The 22,500-nt window shown below is 41.6% G+C and overlaps 3 protein-coding genes and 1 long non-coding RNA gene across 7 annotated transcripts in view; 2 read left to right on the top strand and 2 right to left on the bottom strand.

Moving 5' to 3' along the window:
* Positions 1–6,087, top strand: part of LOC135095710 (uncharacterized) — an 11,922-nt gene extending 5,835 nt beyond the window's left edge. Inside the window, exons 5-14 of the mRNA XM_063996722.1 lie at positions 276–468; positions 904–1,037; positions 1,652–1,749; positions 2,056–2,219; positions 2,326–2,516; positions 2,845–3,130; positions 3,387–3,533; positions 4,655–4,768; positions 4,971–5,096; positions 5,563–6,087. Coding sequence (XP_063852792.1) covers positions 276–468; positions 904–1,037; positions 1,652–1,749; positions 2,056–2,219; positions 2,326–2,516; positions 2,845–3,130; positions 3,387–3,533; positions 4,655–4,768; positions 4,971–5,096; positions 5,563–5,697 — 1,588 coding nt within the window. The 3' untranslated portion in view covers positions 5,698–6,087. The remainder of the gene's footprint in view (positions 1–275; positions 469–903; positions 1,038–1,651; positions 1,750–2,055; positions 2,220–2,325; positions 2,517–2,844; positions 3,131–3,386; positions 3,534–4,654; positions 4,769–4,970; positions 5,097–5,562) is intronic.
* Positions 6,088–8,546: 2,459 nt separating this feature from the next.
* Positions 8,547–16,858, bottom strand: LOC135095719 (neurofilament heavy polypeptide-like). 2 transcript variants are annotated; one of them, XM_063996746.1, is made up of 7 exons: positions 16,665–16,858; positions 15,353–15,508; positions 14,838–15,073; positions 14,133–14,293; positions 13,608–13,747; positions 13,085–13,399; positions 8,547–13,033 (listed from the first exon to the last, which is right to left on the bottom strand). In XM_063996746.1, the coding sequence occupies exons 1-7, from the start codon at positions 16,836–16,838 to the stop codon at positions 11,699–11,701; spliced, it is 2,517 nt and encodes an 838-aa protein (XP_063852816.1). In that variant the 5' UTR covers positions 16,839–16,858; the 3' UTR covers positions 8,547–11,698. The 2 variants fall into 2 exon arrangements, with proteins under 2 accessions (XP_063852816.1, XP_063852815.1); XM_063996745.1 differs by having other exon boundaries at positions 8,547–13,399.
* Positions 16,859–18,488: 1,630 nt separating this feature from the next.
* The window catches only part of LOC135095720 (putative inorganic phosphate cotransporter), a 14,853-nt gene continuing 10,841 nt past the window's right edge, over positions 18,489–22,500 (bottom strand). For all 3 annotated transcript variants that reach the window (XM_063996748.1, XM_063996749.1, XM_063996747.1), the window contains exons 11-12: positions 22,174–22,291; positions 18,489–20,035 (exon numbers count right to left, since the gene is read on the bottom strand). In XM_063996748.1, the coding sequence (XP_063852818.1) occupies positions 19,902–20,035; positions 22,174–22,291 (252 nt within the window). In that variant the 3' untranslated portion in view covers positions 18,489–19,901. The remainder of the gene's footprint in view (positions 20,036–22,173; positions 22,292–22,500) is intronic.
* On the top strand, positions 20,173–20,455 carry LOC135095721 (uncharacterized). Its single transcript, XR_010264477.1, has 2 exons — positions 20,173–20,371; positions 20,402–20,455. It is a non-coding gene; the product is annotated as an uncharacterized LOC135095721 (long non-coding RNA).

The raw sequence follows: 22,500 nt of genomic DNA, 5'->3' as shown, positions 1-22,500 counted from the left end.
TAACCTAACGTAACCTAACCTAACCTAACCTAACGTAACCTAACCTAACCTAACCTAACGTAACCTAACCTAACGTAACCTAACCTAACCTAACCTAACCTAACGTAACCTAACCTAACCTAACCTAACGTAACCTAACCTAACCTAACCTAACGTAACCTAACCTAACCTAACCTAACGTAACCTAACCTAACCTAACCTAACCTAACCTCCCCACTACCTAACCTAACCTAACCTAACCTCACTCCACCTGACCCCGACGCCTCCTCCACCAGGGAACAGATGCTTGAGTGGATAGACGCCCTTCGGAGCCGCCTGAGGGAGCTAGGAGTGCTGACCCCGAAGGACAACCTCTACAGCAGGGAACCCGAGGGTGGGTTACGCTCCCCCATGCTGCGTAACCCTGCCAGCCCCCTGCCCCCTACCCCCACCGCCTTTCAGTTCCCCCCCACGCCATGGAGTTCAGAGGTGAGAGAGAGAGAGAGAGAGAGAGAGAGAGAGAGAGAGAGAGAGAGAGAGAGAGAGAGAGAGAGAGAGAGCGAGAGAGAGAGGATAATTTGCTTAGAGAATAAAGAGATAGAATTTAAAAGAAGGAAAAGAAAGAAATCATTAGAGAGAGAGAGAGAGAGAGAGAGAGAGAGAGAGAGAGAGAGAGAGAGAGAGAGAGAGAGAGAGAGAGAAAAAAAAAACCCAAATACATACCATTCTCTCCCCCCATCTCCCACAACACCCGAAACCCCCCCCATTCCCTCTCACCTCTCCCACACAACCCTCTCTTCTGTCTTCCATTACCCTACCCTCATTCCCATACACCCCCTACCCCTGTCCACCCCTTCCTGCCCCTCCCCCCCACAGAGGAGGTAGCCAGCCTTCACTCACTACGGCTGGGGGTAAGTCCCGCAGCCAGCATCACCCTTCCAGCCTTGTCCTCTCTGCACAGCCTCAATTCTGTGTCCTCTGGTCATTCATCTGACCCCAACACTATCCCCCTCCTCCGTGGTGACCTACGTAAGGCCAGACTACCCACCCCTCAACAGGTATGTCATCTTTAACCTCTGACCTTTAACCTCTGACCTCACGTAATTTGATCTGGCTTTAAGTGACCTTATTTAAGTTACGTGATCTGACCTGACTTCACGTAATCTCGTCTAATTTCACCTCATGTTCTAACCTAACGTGATTTTGTGTGACCTTTAACCTGACCTGACCTTACGTAACTTGACCTCTCTTTACGTGACCTCAATATTGTGACCTGACCTTTTAATCTGACCTGACCTTACGTAACTTGACCTGACTCTACGTAACCTCACTTAATTTTGTGACCTGATCTTTAACCTGACTTGACCTTACGTAACTTGACCTGACGTTACGTGACCTCAATATTGTGACCTGACCTTTAACTTCACCTGACCTGAATGACCTAACTTTACGTACCTCACTTAATCTTATGTAACATGATCTTTAACCTGACCTGACCTTACGTAACCCTACCTGACCTAACCTAATACCATAAAAAAACGTTCACAATTTTCTTATTTAATAACACACTAGAATAACTATCATTTTATTTATTTATTTATTATTTATTTATTTACTTATTTATTTATGTAACCTAACCTACCTACCTAACTACCTAACTACTTGGCAACAGGAGGTCCTCGTTCCGTGCCTCGTTACCCAGCTCCCCAACCACCCCAGCCAGCAGCACAGGGTTCCCTCACCTATCTGCGCTCACCTCCAGGCCCCCAGGTGAGTGTGTGTGCGCGTGTGTGTGTATGTGTGTGTGTGTGTGTGACGGAAGTGGTAGTAGTAGTAGTAGTAGTAGTAGTAGTAAGAGGAAGATATTATAAGATGTAGTAGTAGTAGTAGTAGTAGATGACCTAACCTGACCTGACCTCAACCCACAGGCTGCACCACGCGACCAACAACAACAACAACAACAACAACAACAACAACAACAACAACAACAACAACAACAACAGCAGCAGCAGCAGCAGCACGTGACAGTCATCAGCGTCCCATCTCCAACAACATCCGTATTCAACTTTGACACAGTGGGCGCCGCATTGGAGTCCAGCGGGAGTATGGCGTCCTCACAGCTGTACGGGGCGCCCCACACACCAGTCACCCCACACACCCCAGACACACCATTGGGAGAGCAAGAAACACCAGTGGACTTGTACCCTGCGGAACCAAACACCTTTCATTTACGAATTGGTGTTGGAAATTCGCTAGGTGCTGGTGGTGGTGGTGGCGTTGGTCGTCCACCTATACCACCAGGGCAGAGGGGGAGTGGATATGGGGCTGGATACGGTGGAGCAGTAGGGTGGAGCGGTATGGATGAGAGTTCATATGAGCCACTTTTCCTTGCCACCAGTGATGTACCTCCTACAGCCCCGCAAGCACCACAGACAGGGCTGCTCAGGCGTCGGTCAGAGCATAGAAGGTCTGGTAGGAGGGAAAATGCTCGCCGTGCTGCCTCTGTGGGTCCAGCTATCACGCCGCGGCCACATCAGGTAAGGCTAAGCTGTTTCCTAATGCAAGAGTTAACCAGTATTCTCAGTCTTTCGCCACTATTCTGTCCACCTCCCTAATGCAAGAGTTAACCAGTATTCTCAGTCTTTCGCCACTATTCTGTCCACCTCCCTAATGCAAGAGTTAACCAGTATTCTCAGTCTTTTGCCACTATTCTGTCCACCTCCCTAATGCAAGAGTTAACCAGTATTCTCAGTCTTTCACCACTATTCTGTCCACCTCCCTAATGCAAGAGTTAACCAGTACCCTCAATCTTTCATCAATCTGTCTATCCCTAAATACACACTCAAACTTAACATAACCCAACAGGGAGGCGCAACAGGAGGCGGCAGCGGAGGAGGAAGCGGCGGAGGCGGAGGCGGGAGGCGGAGGAGCAGGAGGAGGAGGAGGAGGAGGAGGAGGAGGAGGAAGCACACAAGGACAACAGCAGCAGCAGAGCCAGTACCAGGTTGGACAAGATGGAAGATTGATGAGTTTAAGAGAACAACAAGTTATAAGACTCCAGAGAGAGATCGCACACCAAGCGGGAGTCCGACTCACGCTGCGGAAGAAGGACTGCTGTAACACTGTAGCGTTTGTGAATGTGTTTGATCATGTAAGTGTTGTGTATGTGTGTGTGTGTGTGTGTGTGTTTGATGTGGTATAGAACAGGTGAATTGAAGGCTGTGACAATGTGGGTTCTCTATGTGTGTGTGTGTGTGTGTGTGTGATTAGCTAACCAAGTATATATTTATCTATCAGTTCATCCACCTATCTATCTATTTATCTATCCATATATTAATCACTATTCATCCACCAGTTAAACCATCCACCCATCCCTCCACCCACCTCACCCCCCCATCTCCCCCCAGGTGTACGTGGCGGGGTGGAAGCAAAGAGAGCATCCGTACCTCCACAATACCTTCCACATAGGCGATAAACTGGTCAGCGTATGTGGAGTGCAGGTCACCAATGCAGCAGAGGTCAACACTATTATTAAGAATGAACCTAGTGCTATGGTAAGAGAGAGAGAGAGAGAGAGAGAGAGAGAGAGAGAGAGAGAGAGAGAGAGAGAGAGAGAGAGAGAGAGAGAGGGGGTGGTTGAAAATATATATATCAAAATTTTTTGTGTGTGTGAGAGAGAGAGAGAGAGAGAGAGAGAGAGAGAGAGAGAGAGAGAGAGAGAGAGAGAGAGAGAGAGAGAGCGTAGTATTATAAACAAAAATAAGAAAATGAAAAATCTTGAAAAAAAAATTCTCTCTCTCTCTCTCTCTCTCTCTCTCTCTCTCTCTCTCTCTCTCTCAGCAAACATTCATTAATACATAACTTTCCCGTGAAGATAAATATAACAAAACGAAAATAATCAAAATAATCCTTTTTTTCACTAATTCTGCCAGCCAATCACAGCCAGCCAGCCACACCTGTCGTAAAATTACATTAAAAATCACAAATACTCACTTAATTCTCCCTCCCTGTGGTTCCCTGGCACTAGGAGGACTCCATATTATCACCCGTTAGTTTTCTGTTTACGTACATGAAGTATTTAAGGTCACACGAGGTCACAAAACGCTAATATTGGGTTAGATATCTAGCGTGGGTCAACTCAGCGTGACGCCAAGACGGGAGGGATACGAGCCTAGAAAAAAACGTTTATTTATTTATTTATCTATTTTTTCTAGGGCGGGTACTGTTGCTAACTTTATTTATTATTTATTTTTTTTATATAATTTATCGACTTAATTGTTTTCTTTAAGTGGCGGCGCTTAAAAAAGAGATTAGCCTATTTTTTTTTTTTCATTTTTTTGATTACGAAAGGTCGAGTGTTTGAAAGGGAAGTGTTTTTGTGCTTTAGGTGTGATAATATTGATCCGGGTTTAAAATTATTTATTCATGATATTTTTTTTTATTAATATAACAATACATATAACAATCCAGTACAAATGATACGAGCCTAAAATAATAACGACTTTCATTATATAACTTAAGGCACTAACGAAAATTCTACCAAGCAAATAAATACTCACAAAAAATAGCAATAATAATAGTAATAATAATAATAATAATAATAATAGTACAATTTTACCCTATATAACTACTACAAACTCAATTTTTTCCCCCTTTTTTCCCTTTTTTTCCGCAGATTGAGTTTATCATTCGGCGGGTTCCCCACGGCAAAGTATTCGCCCTGAAGAGAGAGACGGAGGGGCAGCCGCTGGGGGTGATCAGGGAGGGAAACTCCGCGGAAATTAAAGAGGTTAGGCCCGTTCATTTAGGCTACACCAGTTTTCCCTCTCTATCAATAATTATCCCTATTTTCTCTCACCCACACCTTCCATTCTCCATTGTTTTTTAATTATCTACATTTTTTCTTCATAAATGCTCTAGTCCACTGTGTTGCATTGCCATATAACGCAGCCAATGGGAACCCGACTAGCCTAATCTTCCGCACCAATCAGATCGTGCCTGGCGGACTGGCTTGTCTACATGGCGTGCCCCCGAAGGCTCAAACGGTAGACTCTCTCTCCATGTGCTCTTGGGTGCTGACGGAGATAAACCACCGCCCCCTCAACCTCTTTTTCAAGGTAAGAGAGTTAAATTTGTCCTTTTCCCTGCCTACGCACCAGTGGCTTGGTTACCCTCGTGAGGAACGGGCCAAGCCGCTCGTGTGGACGGCCCGCGGACTGCCACCCTCCGCCTTTCCTTAACTAAATGATGTTTTTATTTATTTTTTGATCAGTTTACATTCTCATAGTCCCTAATTGACCACTCCCAGTTTTTCTCTCACCATTCTCTCCCTCTTTGTCAATTAACTCTCTCTCTTTCTCTCTCTCTCCCCGTTTCCGTCACCGCCTCACGCTCCGCCTTTCCTTAACTACTAGTAAATGATGTTTTTATTTATTTTTTGATCAGTTTACATTCTCAAAGTCCCTAATTGACCACCCCCAGTTTTTCTCTCACCATTCTCTCCCTCTTTGTCAATTAACTCTCTCTCTCTTTCTCTCTCTGTTTCCGTCACCGTCTCACGCTCCTCTCTCCCCTCCCCCGCAGCACATGGAAATAGCAGACCGCCTGAATGCTGTGGGACGCGATATCTCTATACTTGTCCAACCCATAGACCTAGTCAAGCAACTGAAGAAGGGACTCAAGAGTATGAAGGCGTACAAGGATTATATCGTTATGTGAGAGAGAGAGAGAGAGCGAGAGAGAGAATTAGTGTGTGTGGTGTTTGTTTTGTGTAGTATTAGTAGTAGTAATTGTTGTTGTTGTTTTAGTTGTAGTAGTAGTTGTGACAGTAGTAGTAGCAGTAGTAGTAGTAGTAGTAGTAGTAGTAGTAGTAGTAGTAGTAGTAGTTAGTTGTAGTGGTAGTGGTGGTGAATGTGCGTGTGCTTGAGAGAGAGAGAGAGAGAGAGAGAGAGAGAGAGAGAGAGAGAGAGAGAGAGAGAGAGAGAGAGAGAGAGAACAACTGACCGAGCGAAAGAGAGAGAGAGAGAGAGAGAGAGAGAGAGAGAGAGAGAGAGAGAGAGAGAGAGAGAGAGAGAGAGAGAGAGAGAGAGAGAGAGAGAGAGAGAGAGAGAGAGAGAGAGAGAGAGAGAGAAAGCACAAAAAATACTTAAAAAAACAAACAAACTTAAAAAAACATCAACAAAAACAACAATGTGTCTTACTCTTAACCAAAGAGAGGCCACAGAGGCTATGGCGAGAGAGAGAGAGAGAGAGAGAGAGAGAGAGAGAGAGAGAGAGAGAGAGAGAGAGAGAGAGAGAGAGAGAGAGAACACCCAGCACCAACCCGTCCACTAGCATAAAGAAGACTAAGTTAAGAAGGTTATAAGAGTATAGCATAGCACTGGTCGGGGCAGCGTGGGTGGGGGTGACAGAGGCAGCGTGGGGGGGGAGGTGAGAGGCAGGGGTGGGGGGAGGTGAGTGCCCAGCGTGTGGTAGAATAGATATAATGAAAGTTGATTAAACCTGTAATGAAAAGGTGTGCCATCATTATAAATGTTTAGATATCAATGGAGTGTTCAGTTATTGGATTAAAATATTGTGCACTCAGGTTTATGGCGGCAGCACGGTGGATGGCGCCCTCACTGTATCTACAATATTATTACTGTACTCTTGATATTAAACCTTGTACTTCAGAAAGGTGTTACAGCTTAACATCACAAAACAAGGGCTAGTTTTACTCCCTGTACAAAACACACCTGTCTGTTTCCACCTGGCACCCACATCCACACCACCACCACCTCCACTATTGAGACATCCCATTCATTCACCACTATATCTTCCACTACAGCCTTGAAAACCCTTAAGAACATTCACTGGAACCCCAAAATAAGAGACAAAACCAAAAAAAAACAAAAAAAATACAATTTGATTAAGCCTGAACCAAAACAACAACAAAATTATTCAAATATATATTAACTAAACTCAAAAAAGTGGGTTAAAGTGATGAGTGGAGGGTGTGGGGTGTGTAGGGGGGTGCTAGGGTGACTCAGAGTGCCAGGGGGAGGGTGTCATGTCCACTGTGCCGCTGCTGTGACCCTGGGTGAGGTAAGAAGGGCAGGTTCTCAAGTTGAAGCTTATAACGTCAACTTGGGAAAATAAATGATTGTAAAAAAAATGTTCTTCGTTCTTGTATTTAATTGATTGCTACGTTGAAAAATTTAGTGTAAAGATTGTTATTTTTGCCAGTTGCTTTTGACACACACGCACGCACACACACACACACACACACACACACACACACACACACACACACACTTAGTCTCTTGCATGGCTGGTTTATTTACATTGTCATCTGTGCATTTCTATTCTACACACACACACACACACACACACACACACACACACACATTCTGCATTTAATAACTCCCTGCCAGTTTCGAAATTGTATGAATGAATGATAAAACATGATATACAATAAATTTTCATTCACAAAGAAAATTGATGTTTGAATTATTAAAAAAAAAAACCTTTATTGTATTGTTAGTTACGTTAAATTTGCTTCGTTTACGTAATAATGTCTTACTTTACGAATAAATAGACTGTGTGGGTTATAATTTATGATACGAATATTTTACCTTGACTGTGTGTATGTGTGTGTGTGTGTGCGTGTGTGCGCGCGCATTATCGTACTTTAATCCCTACACGCACAAGATCACTAAAATCATCTTCACTATTTCTTCCTCTAAAAAATCTTAACATTTCTCTTACCTCTTGTTCTTCTCACTTCTTCTTCTTCTTCTTCTTAAAATTTATCTTGTTCTTGCTCCTCTTGTTCATCTACACTGTTCTTGAGGCGCAATTCAAAACTCTCTCTCTCTCTCTCTCTCTCTCTCTCTCTCTCTCTCTCTCTCTCTCTCTCTCTCTCTCTCTCTCTCTCTCAAGAGTAAGAAAGAACAAGAACACAATATAAAGCATTATTTTATTGGCAAAAGTATTCATTTGTTTTACCAGAAAGTCAACACTGGGATTAACAACGTGTGTGTGTGTGTGTGTGTGTGTGTGTGTGTGTGTGACTAATACTGTCAAGAAGGAACACTAAGGAACACAATAGTAAAACAAAAAATAAAAATAAATAAATGAATAGATAAATAAGATAAATAAAAGAGAGAGAGAGAGAGAGAGAGAGAGAGAGAGAGAGAGAGAGAGAGAGAGAGAGAGAGAGAGAGAGAGAGAGAAAACAAATCACACTTCTACGAAAATAAAATAAAAAATAAATAAATAAAACAAACAAATAAATAACCGTACAAAATTTCAAATCTAAATAACAACAATTAAATATCTTACGCATATATATATAGATGTATGTATGTATGTATGTATGTTTGTGTGCGTTTAAAAATATATTGTATTATACTGCAAGCATCTCTCTATGTACATTTCTTTACATGACTAAACAGGATTATATTAGTTAATGAAACCGTAGATAAGGCATAGCAGTTTTAACATTACCAATTAACGTAACTAGGCTTCATTCTGGCTTTGTTGGTATTTTTAACGTCTATTTCTTCATTTTTCCCTTTATCGTCTCCTTTTTTTCTATTATCTTTCATTTTTTTGCTTTATTGATGTTTTTTTTAACCTGTTTCTTCATTACCCGTTCGTCATTTCTTTCTGTCTATCGTCTCTTTATTTCTCTATCTACCTTCCTATTAGTATTTATGTAACTAGGCTAAATTATTCTGTTGCTTTTATTTTTCTTCGTCTTCTTTTTCTATATATTTTTTTTTATCTTTTTTTTTATATTTTTATCTTCTTTTTAATCTATTTTTTTTCCCTTTATTTTGATCTACGTAGTGATGATAACATTTACCTAACTAGGCTTAATTAATGTCTACGTTATTTTTATTCTCCTTCATCTTCTCTATCATAATCTTTTTCTATCTTTCGTCTTATTTATCTATTTTTTTTCCTTTATTTTGATCTAAATAATGATAACAATAACATTTAATTAGTCTCTATGTTGTTTTTTATTCTTCATCTTCTTTCTTTCTTATTTATTCATTTTTTCCTTTATTTTCATCAAAGTAATGATAATAAGATTTACCTAATTAATCTCTATTTTGCTTTTATTCTCCTTCATCTTCTCTAACTTAACCTTCTTTTTCTTTCTTCTTATTTATCTATTTTTTTCCCCTTATTTTGATCAGAAGTAGTGAAGATAACAATTAATTTCATTTTGCGTCTCTACATCAATATTCTCCTTTCGTCTTTTCTTCTATTTTAAACTTTCTCATTCCATCTTTCTTCTTATTCATCTATTCCCTCTTTTATCGGGTCTTTTTTTTCTATTCATCATCTCATTCACTTCTTAATGTTATTCTCCTTCTTCTTTCTTCACCTTCCTTTTCTATCTATCTATCTATTTCCTCCTTTATTCTCGTCTCTTATTCCTCCTTTTCTCATTCATTTACAAAGATTACTCCCCATCACCTGCTCTTTTACCAAACACTTCTATTCTATCTCTTCTCTATTCCCCTTTTTGCTTTTTTTTAACCCCTTCAGCACTCCCCAACCCTTCTACACCTCACATCATTATCACCCCCCCATTTACTTAAACACGCACACCATTTCCCCCACAAACACCCGCAAGTCCTCTTATCTTCATTATCTTGCTTCACAATACCTTCACAAACTCGGTACATAAAATTTAACAACCTTTATTTAATTACGCTATTTACTCCCTCCCCTTGTGACGCTGTTGTGACTAGATACGGTGAAAAATGGCTTAGACTGGCTGGGATGGGATAGGAAATGCTGGGATAGGATTAGAGATGCTGGGATAGGATTAGAGAGGCTGGGATGGGATAGGAGAGGCTGGGATGGGATAGGAGATGCTGGGATAGGATTAGAGAGGCTGGGATGAGATTAGAGATGCTGGGATAGGATTAGAGAGGCTGGGATGAGATAGGAGATGCTGGGATAGGATTAGAGATGCTGGGATGAGATTAGAGAGGCTGGGATGGAAGGGGACAAGCTGGGATGGTGGGGGGGGGGCGTCTTAGGCTTAAACTGTAGGCTTCATATAGGCTTCAAAATTTCAATATCTTTATAGGTTCCCCTGCTGTTTAAATCTAGAATCTATCAATGATTAAGGAAACTCAAGAATATATTTGTATTTTCTGGGCACGTGTAATTAACATCCCTTTAAGTAGAATGGTGATATAATTGTTTGTAAGTAATAGGTGTAATCATGAATATAATTTACGTCATTTCAAACATAACAGGAAGAAATGTAATGAAAGAAAACGGGGACTCTTGATAATGTTAGGGGCAACTATGGTTTTCGAAACAAGAACAGCAAATTATGACCCTTTTTTTTTTTTTTTTTTTTGGTCAGTATCGAGTAAATAAATAAAGTAAAGAAAGGAAAAAAAAAAAGAAGTGAATATTGAAGGGGAAAAATAAAAATTATAAAAAAGACGGAAAAAATAAAGCAAATTAGAAAACAAAAATAAAAAAAGATCGAAAAATAAATAAATAAATAAATAAATAAATAACACCGAAAAAAAACAAATTAATTCCCAATGAGGCAGATTACAGCTCCCTCTCCCTCTCTCTCACACACCAAAACCCAAAATGCCTTCCTTACAACACATACTAAAGCCAATAATTATCCCGCCTTACCACTGAAAACCTTACGTAACCCCACCAAGCCTTTGCAACACTCAAACACTACCACAGCAACACCCTCACTAACACTGCCTGCCAATTGTTTACCAGTGCAAGTTTACGCAACGATTTGAACCTCATTTCATTTAATTACTCATCATTCAACCTCATTCATTATTTCTACCTTTGTTTATGACGTGGGTGTATACAAACAGCAAACTTTAGCGTAATCATGTTTCGTTTAGTTTATTCATTCATTCCTGACAATAAAAAGTTTAGCTTCCTGTTATTTCTACGCCTTTCTTAAGCTTGCACTGTTGAATTTTTCCGTAAACTTCAATGCTTCTGTTTCACTGCTCCCTTACTGTTGAGATCTTAATGATAAACGGGAATATTCTTGCATTTATAAAAGGTTTGCATAATTATCGTAACACACAATATCACTCCCGCTTTTCTTGTCTAAACTTTACATAAGCAGCCTTTACAGTTCTTAGTAATTAATAGGAACATTCTTGCATCTATAAAGCGTAATATTCAGGCAAGTTACCCCAGTGTCACAGGAAACTCTTCTGCCTAACCATCCCTACTATCAGAATTCTTGCGTCTATAAAGCCTAATAATCAGATATATTACCCACAATGCCATAGGGAACTGTTTCTTCTGCCTAAACTTCCCCACCTTCAAAATTCTTGCGTCTATAAAGCTTAACATATTATCCACAATGCAATACGAAATAGCAATACGAAATAGCGTCTTGTTTCTAAATAAGTCGCCTCCCCTGACGTCTTTAGCTTCTGCCCTTCACCTGACCATCTTTTCTCAACGACGCGGAGAATATTAGGAGTAAATATTTATCTACACTCTTCTCTTTAATGATATAGCATTTAAAACTTACCTATTCACCTTTCGTCAGTGATGCAAAGGCTTGGTGAGGTACGACAGTTTATTAATGGCTTGTGGTGTGCGTGAGCGGGTGTGCGTTGGTGTGCATGCTGAGGGCCGTGGGATGCGCGAGTCTCGTTAAAATAATCCTGTTTTTTACGTTTTTTTTCCCTGTTTCCTTTTGTTTTACTTATTTTAAAGGGCGTTTTGGGGTTTGTTTGATTAATCCTTTTTTATCATCTATTGCTACTTCTTCCTCTTCGCTATCTTCCTCCTCCTCCTCCTCTTCATCATCTTCCTCCTCTTCATTATCCTCTTCCTCATCCATCTCCTCCTCCTCCTCTTCCTCAGACTCCTCAATTTGCAAGCTATTATTAAACTTCATTTCACTATTATTGCTTATCTCAATTCCCTCATCCTCTTCTTCCTCCTCCTCTTCCACGCCCCTGTTTGCGACCGCTGGCCCTTCCACACCCCCTGTCGCTGTATTCCTGGTATGTGTCTTCCTTTCTATCCCTCCCTGTGGTTCTACTGCCTTTGAAACCCCCTGATCGAACTTTCTAACCGGTTCTGAAGCTTTTACTGTGTCCTTAGCAGATTCAAGACCCTTTTCGAACCTTACTGTGGTTCCTGGGACCTCCTCGAACTTTCTGGATGGTTCGCGCACCGGTTTGGTCGGTTCTACAGCCGGTACGAACTTCCTGGGTGATTCCGGAGTTTTTTCAGGGTGTCTGGGAGGTTCGGAGGCTGGTTTGGATGGTTCTGGGGCAGCATCTATCTTCCTGAATGGTTCTGGGATGGTTCTGTGTGGTTCTGGGACTGCCTTGGCTGGTTCTGGGACTGTTTTGGGTGGTTCTGGGGCTGCTTCTACCTTCTTGGCTGGTCCCGGGATGGCTTTGGGTGGTTCCTGAGCTGTTTCTACCTTCTTGGCTGGTTCTGGGACTGTCTTGGCTGGTTCTGGGACTGTTTTGGGTGGTTCTGGGGCTGCTTCTACCTTCTTGGCTGGTTCTGGGACTGTCTTGGCTGGTTCTGGGACTGTTTTGGGTGGTTCTGGGATGGTTCTGGGTGGTTCTGGGACTGCTTCTATCTTCTTGGCTGGTTCCGAGACTGTTTTGGGTGGTTCTGGGATCGTTTTGGGTGGTTCTGGGGCTGCTTCTACCTTCCTGACTGGTTCTGGGGCAGTTTCAATCTTCCTGGATGGTTCTGTGGTCTTCTCCACATTTTTGGGGGTAGGTTCAGTGGAAGGCTTGGCGGACTTCAATGTCGCAGGTTCGGCCGAGACTGCTGCTGGCACTATACTTTCTGCAGCCTTTTCAACGGACCTTGCAGCACCCACAAGGCTCTCCGTGACCTTCTCGACCTTCCTCTGCGGTTCCACGGGTTCTAGTACCTTCTGAACCTCCCCTGTAAGTTCCTCTGTTGCTTTCTCTACTGCATTACCTAGTTTTTCCACACCCTTCTTGACCTCCCCTGCATCTGTAGACGTAATGGAGCTTGCAACATCCACCAGTCTCTCTGTCACCACCTCAGCCTCCCCCTGTGTCTCTGCAACATCCACCAGTCTCTCTGTCACCACCTCAGCCTCCCCCTGTGTCTCTGCAACATCTGACTCAGCACCTTCAGGAGCTTCGATCATAGATTTTGTCACCGTTTCGAACCCTAGCAAGTCCTCCACTGTTACCTCACCCCCCTGCCCCTCACTGCTCCCTGCCACTGCCTCACCTGCCATACCAGTCTCCACCATGGCCAGGGACACCTCCCATAAACGCCTGGCTGTCTCAGGGTCCTCGGCTACGCTGGTGACGGCTGTTGGCTTGCAGTCGGCAACCATAGTCCACTCCTTGTCGTCCAGCTCCTCCGACACCGCGCAGTAGATGACGGATTGGGCTCCCTGTGGATGCAATGCAGGTGAGGTGGAGTTGCAATGGTAGTGTGTGTTTGTGTGTTTGTATGTCTGTTTTTTCATGTTTTTCTGTGTCTCGGTAATGCCACACTTAGCACAAATATATATATATCCTTTAAACAAACATACACAAACACACATTTCCTTCATAAAAAAAACAAAGAAAGTACACACACACACACACACACACACACACCTGCCAAGCGCTCCTCATGAAGAAGTACATGACGGGAGCGAAGAGCAGTTTACGCAGAAGCCCAATACTGTTTGCCGAGTATCTGAAGAGCCCAGTGTGCACCAGGCCAGGGCACAGCGCGAAGGCCCTCAAACCAGTGCCTGAAGGGGTAGAGGTGGCAATGTACTCTGGCACTGTAAGCTATATTGTCAAAGCATTACGACCAGAGGAAAGATTAATATAGAAGATTGAAGAAGTTTATAAAGATAGATGCTGTGTTATGTTTATTTACCTTAACAGTGAAGGAGTTTAAGTTGTACAAGCACTGGGAAGATTAACACACACACACACACACACACACACACACACACACACACACACACAGATGGATTAAATTATGAAAGATTATAATTAAAAAAAAAACATGCCAAACACTGGAATCAAGGACAGGAAGAAAGAAATCTGATAACATAGAAGTTTGTAAATAAAACATGACACACACACACACACACACACACACACACACACACACACACAGACACATACCAGCCGAACGCCTTGCAATTTCCTGACTGTGCAAGACATTAGCCAGTTTCGAGTTAGCATATAAAGCATTTCTCATCTTCTTGTCATAGCCATTCTTCGACTCCAGGTCCTCCAGGTCAATCTTCCCAGACTTGTACAGCGACGAGGCCACCGTGACGACCCTGTGCAGTGGGGGGAGGGTCGTCAGAGTGCGTGGGGAGTAAGGGAGGGTAGTTAAGTGTGTGGAATGTGTGGCAGTGGTAGTTTAGGTGTTTGTAGAATGAAGGGAAAGGCTGTTAGGGTTGTGTTGGGTGTGGGGAGCTTGTTAGGGTGTGTTTAGGGTGTGGTAGTGTGTGGTAAAGGTCATTTTAGGGTGTAAAGTGTAAGAAAAGTGTATTTAAGTGTGTTTAAGGTGTGTTATTATATAGAGAAATGTGTGTTTTTGACGACCTAACCTAAACTAATCTAACTTAACTTAATCTAACTAAACCTAACCTGAACAAACCTTACCTAACCTAACCAAACCAAACCTAACTTACTAACCTAACTAACCAAACCTCACCTCACCTAACTTAACCTAAACCAACCTAACCTAACCTAACCTTATCTAACTTAACCTAACCTAACCAAACCTAACTTAACCTAACTTTACCAAACCTTACCTAACCTAACCTAACTTTACCAAACCTTACCTAACCTAACTTAACCTAACCTAACCTCACGTACCGAGCCCCTGGTGTCTCCTGAAGGCGTGGCAGCAGCAGGTGGGTGAGGAGGAAGTGACCCAGATGGTTTACGCCAAAGTGTATCTCGTACCCGTCCTTGGTCCTCCCCTCCTCCCCCGGCGGCACGTACAACCCGGCATTGTTGATTAAGATGTCCAGGTGGCTGAATTTGCCGAGAAGTGACGTGGAGAAGGAACGCACGGAGCTGAGTTCGCCCAGGTCCAACTCCATTACAATCTGGTGGTAGTGGTTGTGATGATGGTGGTAGTGGTTGTGGTGGTGGTGGTAGTGGTTGTGGTGGTGGTAGTGGTTGTGATGGTGTTTCTCTCTCTCTCTCTGTTTCATAAATTTCTCACTCACTCACACACACACACACACACACACACACACACACACACACACACACACACACACACACAGACACACACACACACACCCTTATTTACCAACCAACCCCCAAAAACACACACACACACACACACACACACACACACACACACACACACAAACACTCACCAGTTCCCCATCGCCAGTAGTAGTTCTGATCTCCTTGACGGCTTGCAGTGCGGCCTCCTTGTTCCTGCAGGCAAGCACCACCAGGGCACCGCGGCTTGCCAGGTCACGTGCCACCTCCTTGCCGATACCTGAGTTGGCCCCTGTCACCACCACCACCTGCAGATTACGTTAGGTTAGGTTAGGTTTGATTAAATTAGGTTAGGTTAGGTTAGGTTAGGTTAAGTTAGGTTAGTTTAGGTTAGGTTAGGTTAAGTTAAGTTAGGTTAGGTTAGGTTAGGTTAGGTTAGGTTAGGTTAGGTTAGGTTAGGTTAGGTTAGGTTAGGTTAGGTTAGGTTAGGTTAGGTTAGGTTAGGTTAGGTTAGATTAGGTTAGGTTAGGTTAGGTTAGGTTAGGTTAGGTTAGGTTAAGTTAGGTTAGATTAGGTTAGGTTAAGGTTAGGTTAAGTTAGGTTAGGTTAGGTTAGGTTAGGTTAGATTAGGTTAGGTTAGATTAGGTTAGGTTAGGTTAGATTAGATTACGTTTATGTTAGGTTAGATTAGGTTAGGTTAGGCAAGGCACCTCTAATCACCTTGACCTAACTACCCGAACAAGAAAGCTAAACAATTAAACTACAGAATATCACCAATAGAACTGTGACAAGATTTACTTAGTGAAGAACAAGCATAACATTACACTGCCTCCTTAACAACCTTGTACCTCTAATCACCTTGACCTCACTACCCAAACACGATAGCTAAACAATTAAACTACAAAATATCACCAGTAGAAGCCGTGATAACCTCTAATTAAGACAAAACAAGCTGAAAATATTGGACAATTACAAATATCTTCTTAACAACCCTGTATCGCTAATTATCTTATCATAACTACCCTGAAAATAAAGGAAACTAATTAATATCTAATCATATACCACCACAAGCCATGACAAGGCGTAGTAATCTCGGAACAAGCTTAAAATACCGGTTTGTCTTCAATGACCCCCCTTAACAACCCCGCACCTCTAACTACCTTAATGCAACTACCCAGAAAATAAAGGAAACTAATTAATATCTAATCATAAACCACCACAAGCCATGACAAGGCGTAGTAATCTCGGAACAAGCTTAAAATACCGGTTTGTCTTTAATGACCCCCCTTAACAACCCCGCACCTCTAACTACCTTAATGCAACTACCCAGAAAATAAAGGAAACTAATTAATATCTAATCATAAACCACCACAAGCCATGACAAGGCGTAGTAATCTCGGAACAAGCTTAAAATACCGGTTTGTCTTTAATGGTTCCCGGTAACGACCCACCGCCTCTTGTTACCTTTCCGTCCAGACGCCTTTTACTGGTGCATTTCCCCCATTTCCTCTCCCGGTACTTCCTGATGAGGTAGACGCCCACGGCCACGCTCACCACGACGCCCAACACGCCCATCACGCCCGCCAAGTACACAATCCACGGCTTCACTTCCACCCGGCCGCCTTCCACAGCTGGCATGAGTCCGATTTGTCTTCTCGTGACTCAAGCTTCGTAAATCGCTATCATAAATCTCAATATCAGATTATTTTATATACTTTTTTTGTATCATTTATTTTTGTTGTGTGTAAATGTAAGGTTTTTTGCGATTTTTTCCTTAGTGTTTGGTTTTTATTAGTCATGTTGTGGTCTTATCTAATCACGTAATTGTGTGTTTAAGTGGTTGGTCATAATTAATTTTGATTTAAGTGTTATTTTCTGGTGTAAAGTACTTGAAATGTGGGGATTCTTATGGGTTATTTAATAAAACGTTTTTTTATATGTATGTCCGGAAGTGAAAGGAATCGGACGCATCAAGGTGGGTACAAATCTCGTTTTGCGGCTTTGACTTCGACTTCATTAGATCACACACAATTTATATTTTACACGAAAACTACAAAACTAAACATTCATTTCATAGCAACCAACCCTGAGTATGCAAAACAGCCATAAATAAGTCCACTGAGCACGCACACCACCACTTAACAACAAGTAACAGTGAACCCTACGTGACCAAAAAAAACAAACAAACTCAAGATAAGAACCTTTCCACAATAACAAAACAAACTTGAACATATAAACCAAACAAAAATATAACTTGAAAACCATAAATCAACCCCAGATAATCTAGAATGAGAAAAATAAGAAGGAAGTAGAAGTCAGGGCGATGGGATGTGAACGTGGCGTGCTGGCTCGGTTGCTAATGTGCAATGGGGGGGAGGAAGGGAGGGAGAGAAAGGGGGTTGTTACTGTGGGAAATTGCCATGAATATTACTGCCTTGGCCTTGAACGGGGTGACGGGGGACGCGCGTGTGTGTGTGTGTGCGTGTGTGTGTGTGTGTGATATAACGGGAGTGATAAGCTGACAGGTTGTGGTGGTGGTGGAGGTGATGTGGTGATGGTGGTGGTGATGACAAGGAATATATAGTGAATGATAGATAATAAAGATGATGAAGAGGAGGAGAAAGAGGAGCTAGGTAGAAGAAGAAGAAAGAAGAGGAAGCTGGAGAAGAAGAAGAGGAAGAGGAGGAGGACGAGTAGAAGCAGCTAGAAGGCGAAGAAGAAGAAGAAGAAGAGGAGGGGGAGAGTAGGATATAGAAAAAGAAGAAGAGGAGGAAGCTTGAAAAGAAGAAGAAGAGGAAGAGGATTAGGACGAGTAGAAGCAGCTAGAAGGCGAAGAAGAAGAGGAGGAGGATGAGGTGGGAGAGGACAGTAGGATCTAGAAGAAGAAGAAGAAGAAGCTAGAAAAAAAGAAAAGGAAGAGAGAAATATAAACAACAGCAACAAAAACAACACATACATACATACATATATACATACATACATACAGACAGAGAAAAAACTCACGGAAGCCACAAGATAAACAAGATAACGAGAAAAAAAAAATAAAAGAAAAAGAAGAGATTGATAGAAACGAAAAATACATGAATAAATAACAAATAAATAAATAAATAAATAAATAAAACTGGTATACTTAAAAATACGTTGATTGATAAAAAATGACATCAGTTTTAATTAAAAGTTTATTTGCCTTATAATCTCACCTCGTTTTACAATTACATATAAAATCACAGCCTATATAATCAGATTGTCTTGTTTTATGAGAGAGAGAGAGAGAGAGAGAGAGAGAGAGAGAGAGAGAGAGAGAGAGAGAGAGAGAGAGAGAGAGAGAGAGAGAGAGAGAGAGAGAGAGAGAGAGAGAGAGAGAGAGAGAAAGCGCATAAATATAAGCTGAATTATGTAAAACAACGCCCGTATTAATTTCAGATCTGCGCAATAAATAGATAAAATAAAATAAATTAAATACATAAAAATATCTTTCTTTATTGACAGAGGTAAAGGAAAGAAGAAAAAAGTTTATTAGTAAAGAGGAACCAACAAACGTTCTGGCCTGCATCCGCGTAATGGAAGCGCACCGAGAGGATGAATAAAAAGTACATTTGCTTTCTCTACCGGACACAATTAGTCGAATATCAATAAAAATAGTCGAATATCAATAAAAATAGACTTTTCTCACAACGCCATTAAGTATGAATATATATATTGAAACACGAGGAAAAATATGTCTTTTTTTTCTAATTTACTACTAGTTGATCAATAAAATTATGCGTATTTCTCTTAATATTCCACCTATCTCTATACTAAGAAGACCCAGACCCATCACACACACACACACACACACACACACACACACACACACAGTCCCGTCAGTCCCTGGTGGAAAGTAGTAGTAGTAGTAGTAGTAGTAGTAGTAGTAGTAGTAGTAGTAGTAGTAGTAGTAGTAGTAGTAGTAGTAGTAGTAGTAGTAGTAGTAGCTCTAAACCAGGCTGGCAATCCCACGCAAGGCGGCTCAGACAAGGCAACACACACACACACACACACACCTAAAAATAAATGCTAAATAATAAAAAAAAATAAATAAATAACCAGTATATAATTTTTCTCCCTCTACAAGCCATAAAAAAGTGACAAACATTAATTACTTCAACACATTAAAAAATAAACTAGCAAGACAGACAGACAGACAGACAGACAGACAGGCAGACGGACAGACAGACAGACAGGGAGATGGACAGACAGACGGACAGGGAGGCAGACAGACAGACAGACAGACAGGGAGACAGACAGACAGACAGACAGACAGACAGACAGACAGACAGGGAGGCAGACAGACACACAGACACACAGATAGACAGTTACCACCCTCCTGTTATCTTATCCACACTCCACTGCCTTCACTTTCACTTCCACCACACTCCACAACGCTCCCACAATGCTGTTCCCACCACTCGCTATCTTGCATCACCATCATTGAAGCAGCTGTCTTTTGTTTTTCTATCATATTAAATCGTGCTCGGTGACACACACACACACACACACTAAAAGAACACCAATAAATACACAGAAATTAAAGAAAAACGGATAAAATAGATTAGCATAAAAATTCAATTAAAAAAATCACAACTTTTAAATCTTTGGTCCTCATCCTACCACCACCACCACCACCACCACTACCACTACTACCACTACTACTACTCCTGCACCTCAGAATATCTCCGGGACTTTGGTGGGGTGAGAGGCGGCTCCCTGGCTTCTCTCACTGCCTGTGTCAACCTCATCACTGCCAAGGAAGGTCCCATATGCTCCTTGTGGTGCCCCCAGACCACTGCTATTGTGTGCTGTGGGGCCAAGAGAGCGTCAAACACAGCACAGCACAGATTAAAGGATATAATTAATTGTATAAGCTATAAAAACACAACAGTTAGTAAGCAAGCCATCAGAGGTCGTGTGGAAGAGCCTCAATAAAAGACGCCAGCCAGTTTCCATGTTTTACCAATCTTCATACGTTTGTCTAGTCTTGCAAAGTTAGGTTAGGTTAGGTTAGGTTAGGTTAGGTTAGCAAGCCATCAGAGGTCGTGTGGATGAGCCTCAATAAAAGACGCCAGCCAGTTTCCACATTTTACCAATCTTCATACGTTTGTCTAGTCTTGCAAAGTTAGGTTAGGTTAGGTTAGGTTAGGTTAGGTTAGGTTAGGTTAGGTTAGCAAGCCATCAGAGGTCGTGTGGAAGAGCCTCAATAAAAGACGCCAGCCAGTTTCCATGTTTTACCAATCTTCATACGTTTGTCTAGTCTTGCAAAGTTAGGTTAGGTTAGGTTAGGTTAGGTTAGGTTAGGTTAGCAAGCCATCAGAGGTCGTGCGGAAGAGCCTCAATAAAAGACGCCAGCCAGTTTCCACGTTTTACCAATCTTCATACGTTTGTCTAGTCTTGCAAAGTTAGGTTAGGTTAGGTTAGGTTAGGTTAGGTTAGGTTAGCAAGCCATCAGAGGTCGTGTGGAAGAACCTCAATAAAAGACGCCAGCCAGTTTCCATGTTTTACCAATCTTCATACGTTTGTCTAGTCTTGCAAAGTTAGGTTAGGTTAGGTTAGGTTAGGTTAGGTTAGGTTAGGTTAGCAAGCCATCAGAGGTCGTGCGGAAGAGCCTCAATAAAAGACGCCAGCCAGTTTCCATGTTTTACCAATCTTCATACGTTTGTCTAGTCTTGCAAAGTTAGGTTAGGTTAGGTTAGGTTAGGTTAGGTTAGGTTAGCAAGCCATCAGAGGTCGTGTGGAAGAGCCTCAATAAAAGACGCCAGCCAGTTTCCACGTTTTACCAATCTTCATACGTTTGTCTAGTCTTGCAAAGTTAGGTTAGGTTAGGTTAGGTTAGGTTAGGTTAGGTTAGGTTAGCAAGCCATCAGAGGTCGCGTGGAAGAGCCTCAATAAAAGACGCCAGCCAGTTTCCATGTTTTACCAATCTTCATACGTTTGTCTAGTCTTGCAAAGTTCCCTGTTGACTTTCCCCTAACAACTCCACTACCGAGTCCAGCCACCTGTCACTCTATATCTGAACCGTATATGTAATTGTGAAGGAAAATATCATGTAGTGCTTCTGTGGATTGCTAAATATGTAATTCTAAAGCGAAATAGCAGTAATTATTTGTTTTATAGGTGCAAACTATGTAATTCTGGAGCGAAACATCAATAATTAGTTGTTTTTTAGGTGCTAGCTATGTAATTCGAGCAAAACATTAGTAATTACTTGTTTTGTGGGTGCTAGCTATGTAATTCTGAGAAAAACACTGCTAATTACTTGTTTTTTGGGTGCTAGCTATGTAATTCTGAGAAAAACACTACTAATTACTTGTTTTATGGGTGCTAGCTATGTAATTCTGAGAAAAACTACTAATTACTTGTTTTTTGGGTGCTAGCTATGTAATTCTGAGAAAAACACTACTAATTACTTGTTTTTTGGGTGCTAGCTATGTAATTCTGAGAAAAACATTACTAATTACTTGTTTTTTGGGTGCTAGCTATGTAATTCGAGCAAAACATTAGTAATTACTTGTTTTGTGGGTGCTAGCTATGTAATTCTGAGAAAAACACTACTAATTACTTGTTTTATGGGCACAAACTATATAATTCTAAAGCAAAACATCACTAATTACTTGTTATATAATAGCTATGTAATTCAAGTGGCACAAACTATATAATTCTGGACCAAAACATCACTAATTACTTGTTATATAATATCTATGTAATTCAAGTGGCACAAACTATATATTTCTGGACCAACACATCATTAATTACTTGTTATATAATAGCTATGTAATTCAAGTGGCACAAACTATATAATTCTGAAGCAAAACATCACTAATTAATTGTTATATAATATCTATGTAATTCAAATGGCACAAACTATATAATTCTGGACCAAAACCTCACTAATTACTTGTTATATAATTGCTATGTAATTTAAGAACAGAGGATCACCCACCTGGCAGATCGTTCCAAGGCTGCCTCTCTCCTGACAAGAAGATGATGTAGAAAGTGTTGCCAACCAGGTACACAATGCCTGCGATCCAGAACACCAGCTTCCACTGCCCCACGGTCTCCTGCGGGTCACGGACAGACAGATAGACAGCCATTCTGGTCACCACACACACACACACACACACACAGATAGATAAATGTTTAGATAGATAGATTAACACACATTCTGCTCACCACACACACACACAGATAGATAAATGTTTAGATAGATAGATTAACACACATTCCTGCTCACCACACACACACACACACACACACACACACACACCAC

The sequence above is a fragment of the Scylla paramamosain genome, unplaced genomic scaffold, assembly GCF_035594125.1.
Source record: "Scylla paramamosain isolate STU-SP2022 unplaced genomic scaffold, ASM3559412v1 Contig1, whole genome shotgun sequence".
Lineage (NCBI taxonomy): Eukaryota > Metazoa > Arthropoda > Malacostraca > Decapoda > Portunidae > Scylla > Scylla paramamosain.
The sequence above is the reverse complement of the archived record's forward strand: the minus strand, read 5'-3'. Positions and strand labels throughout refer to the sequence as shown.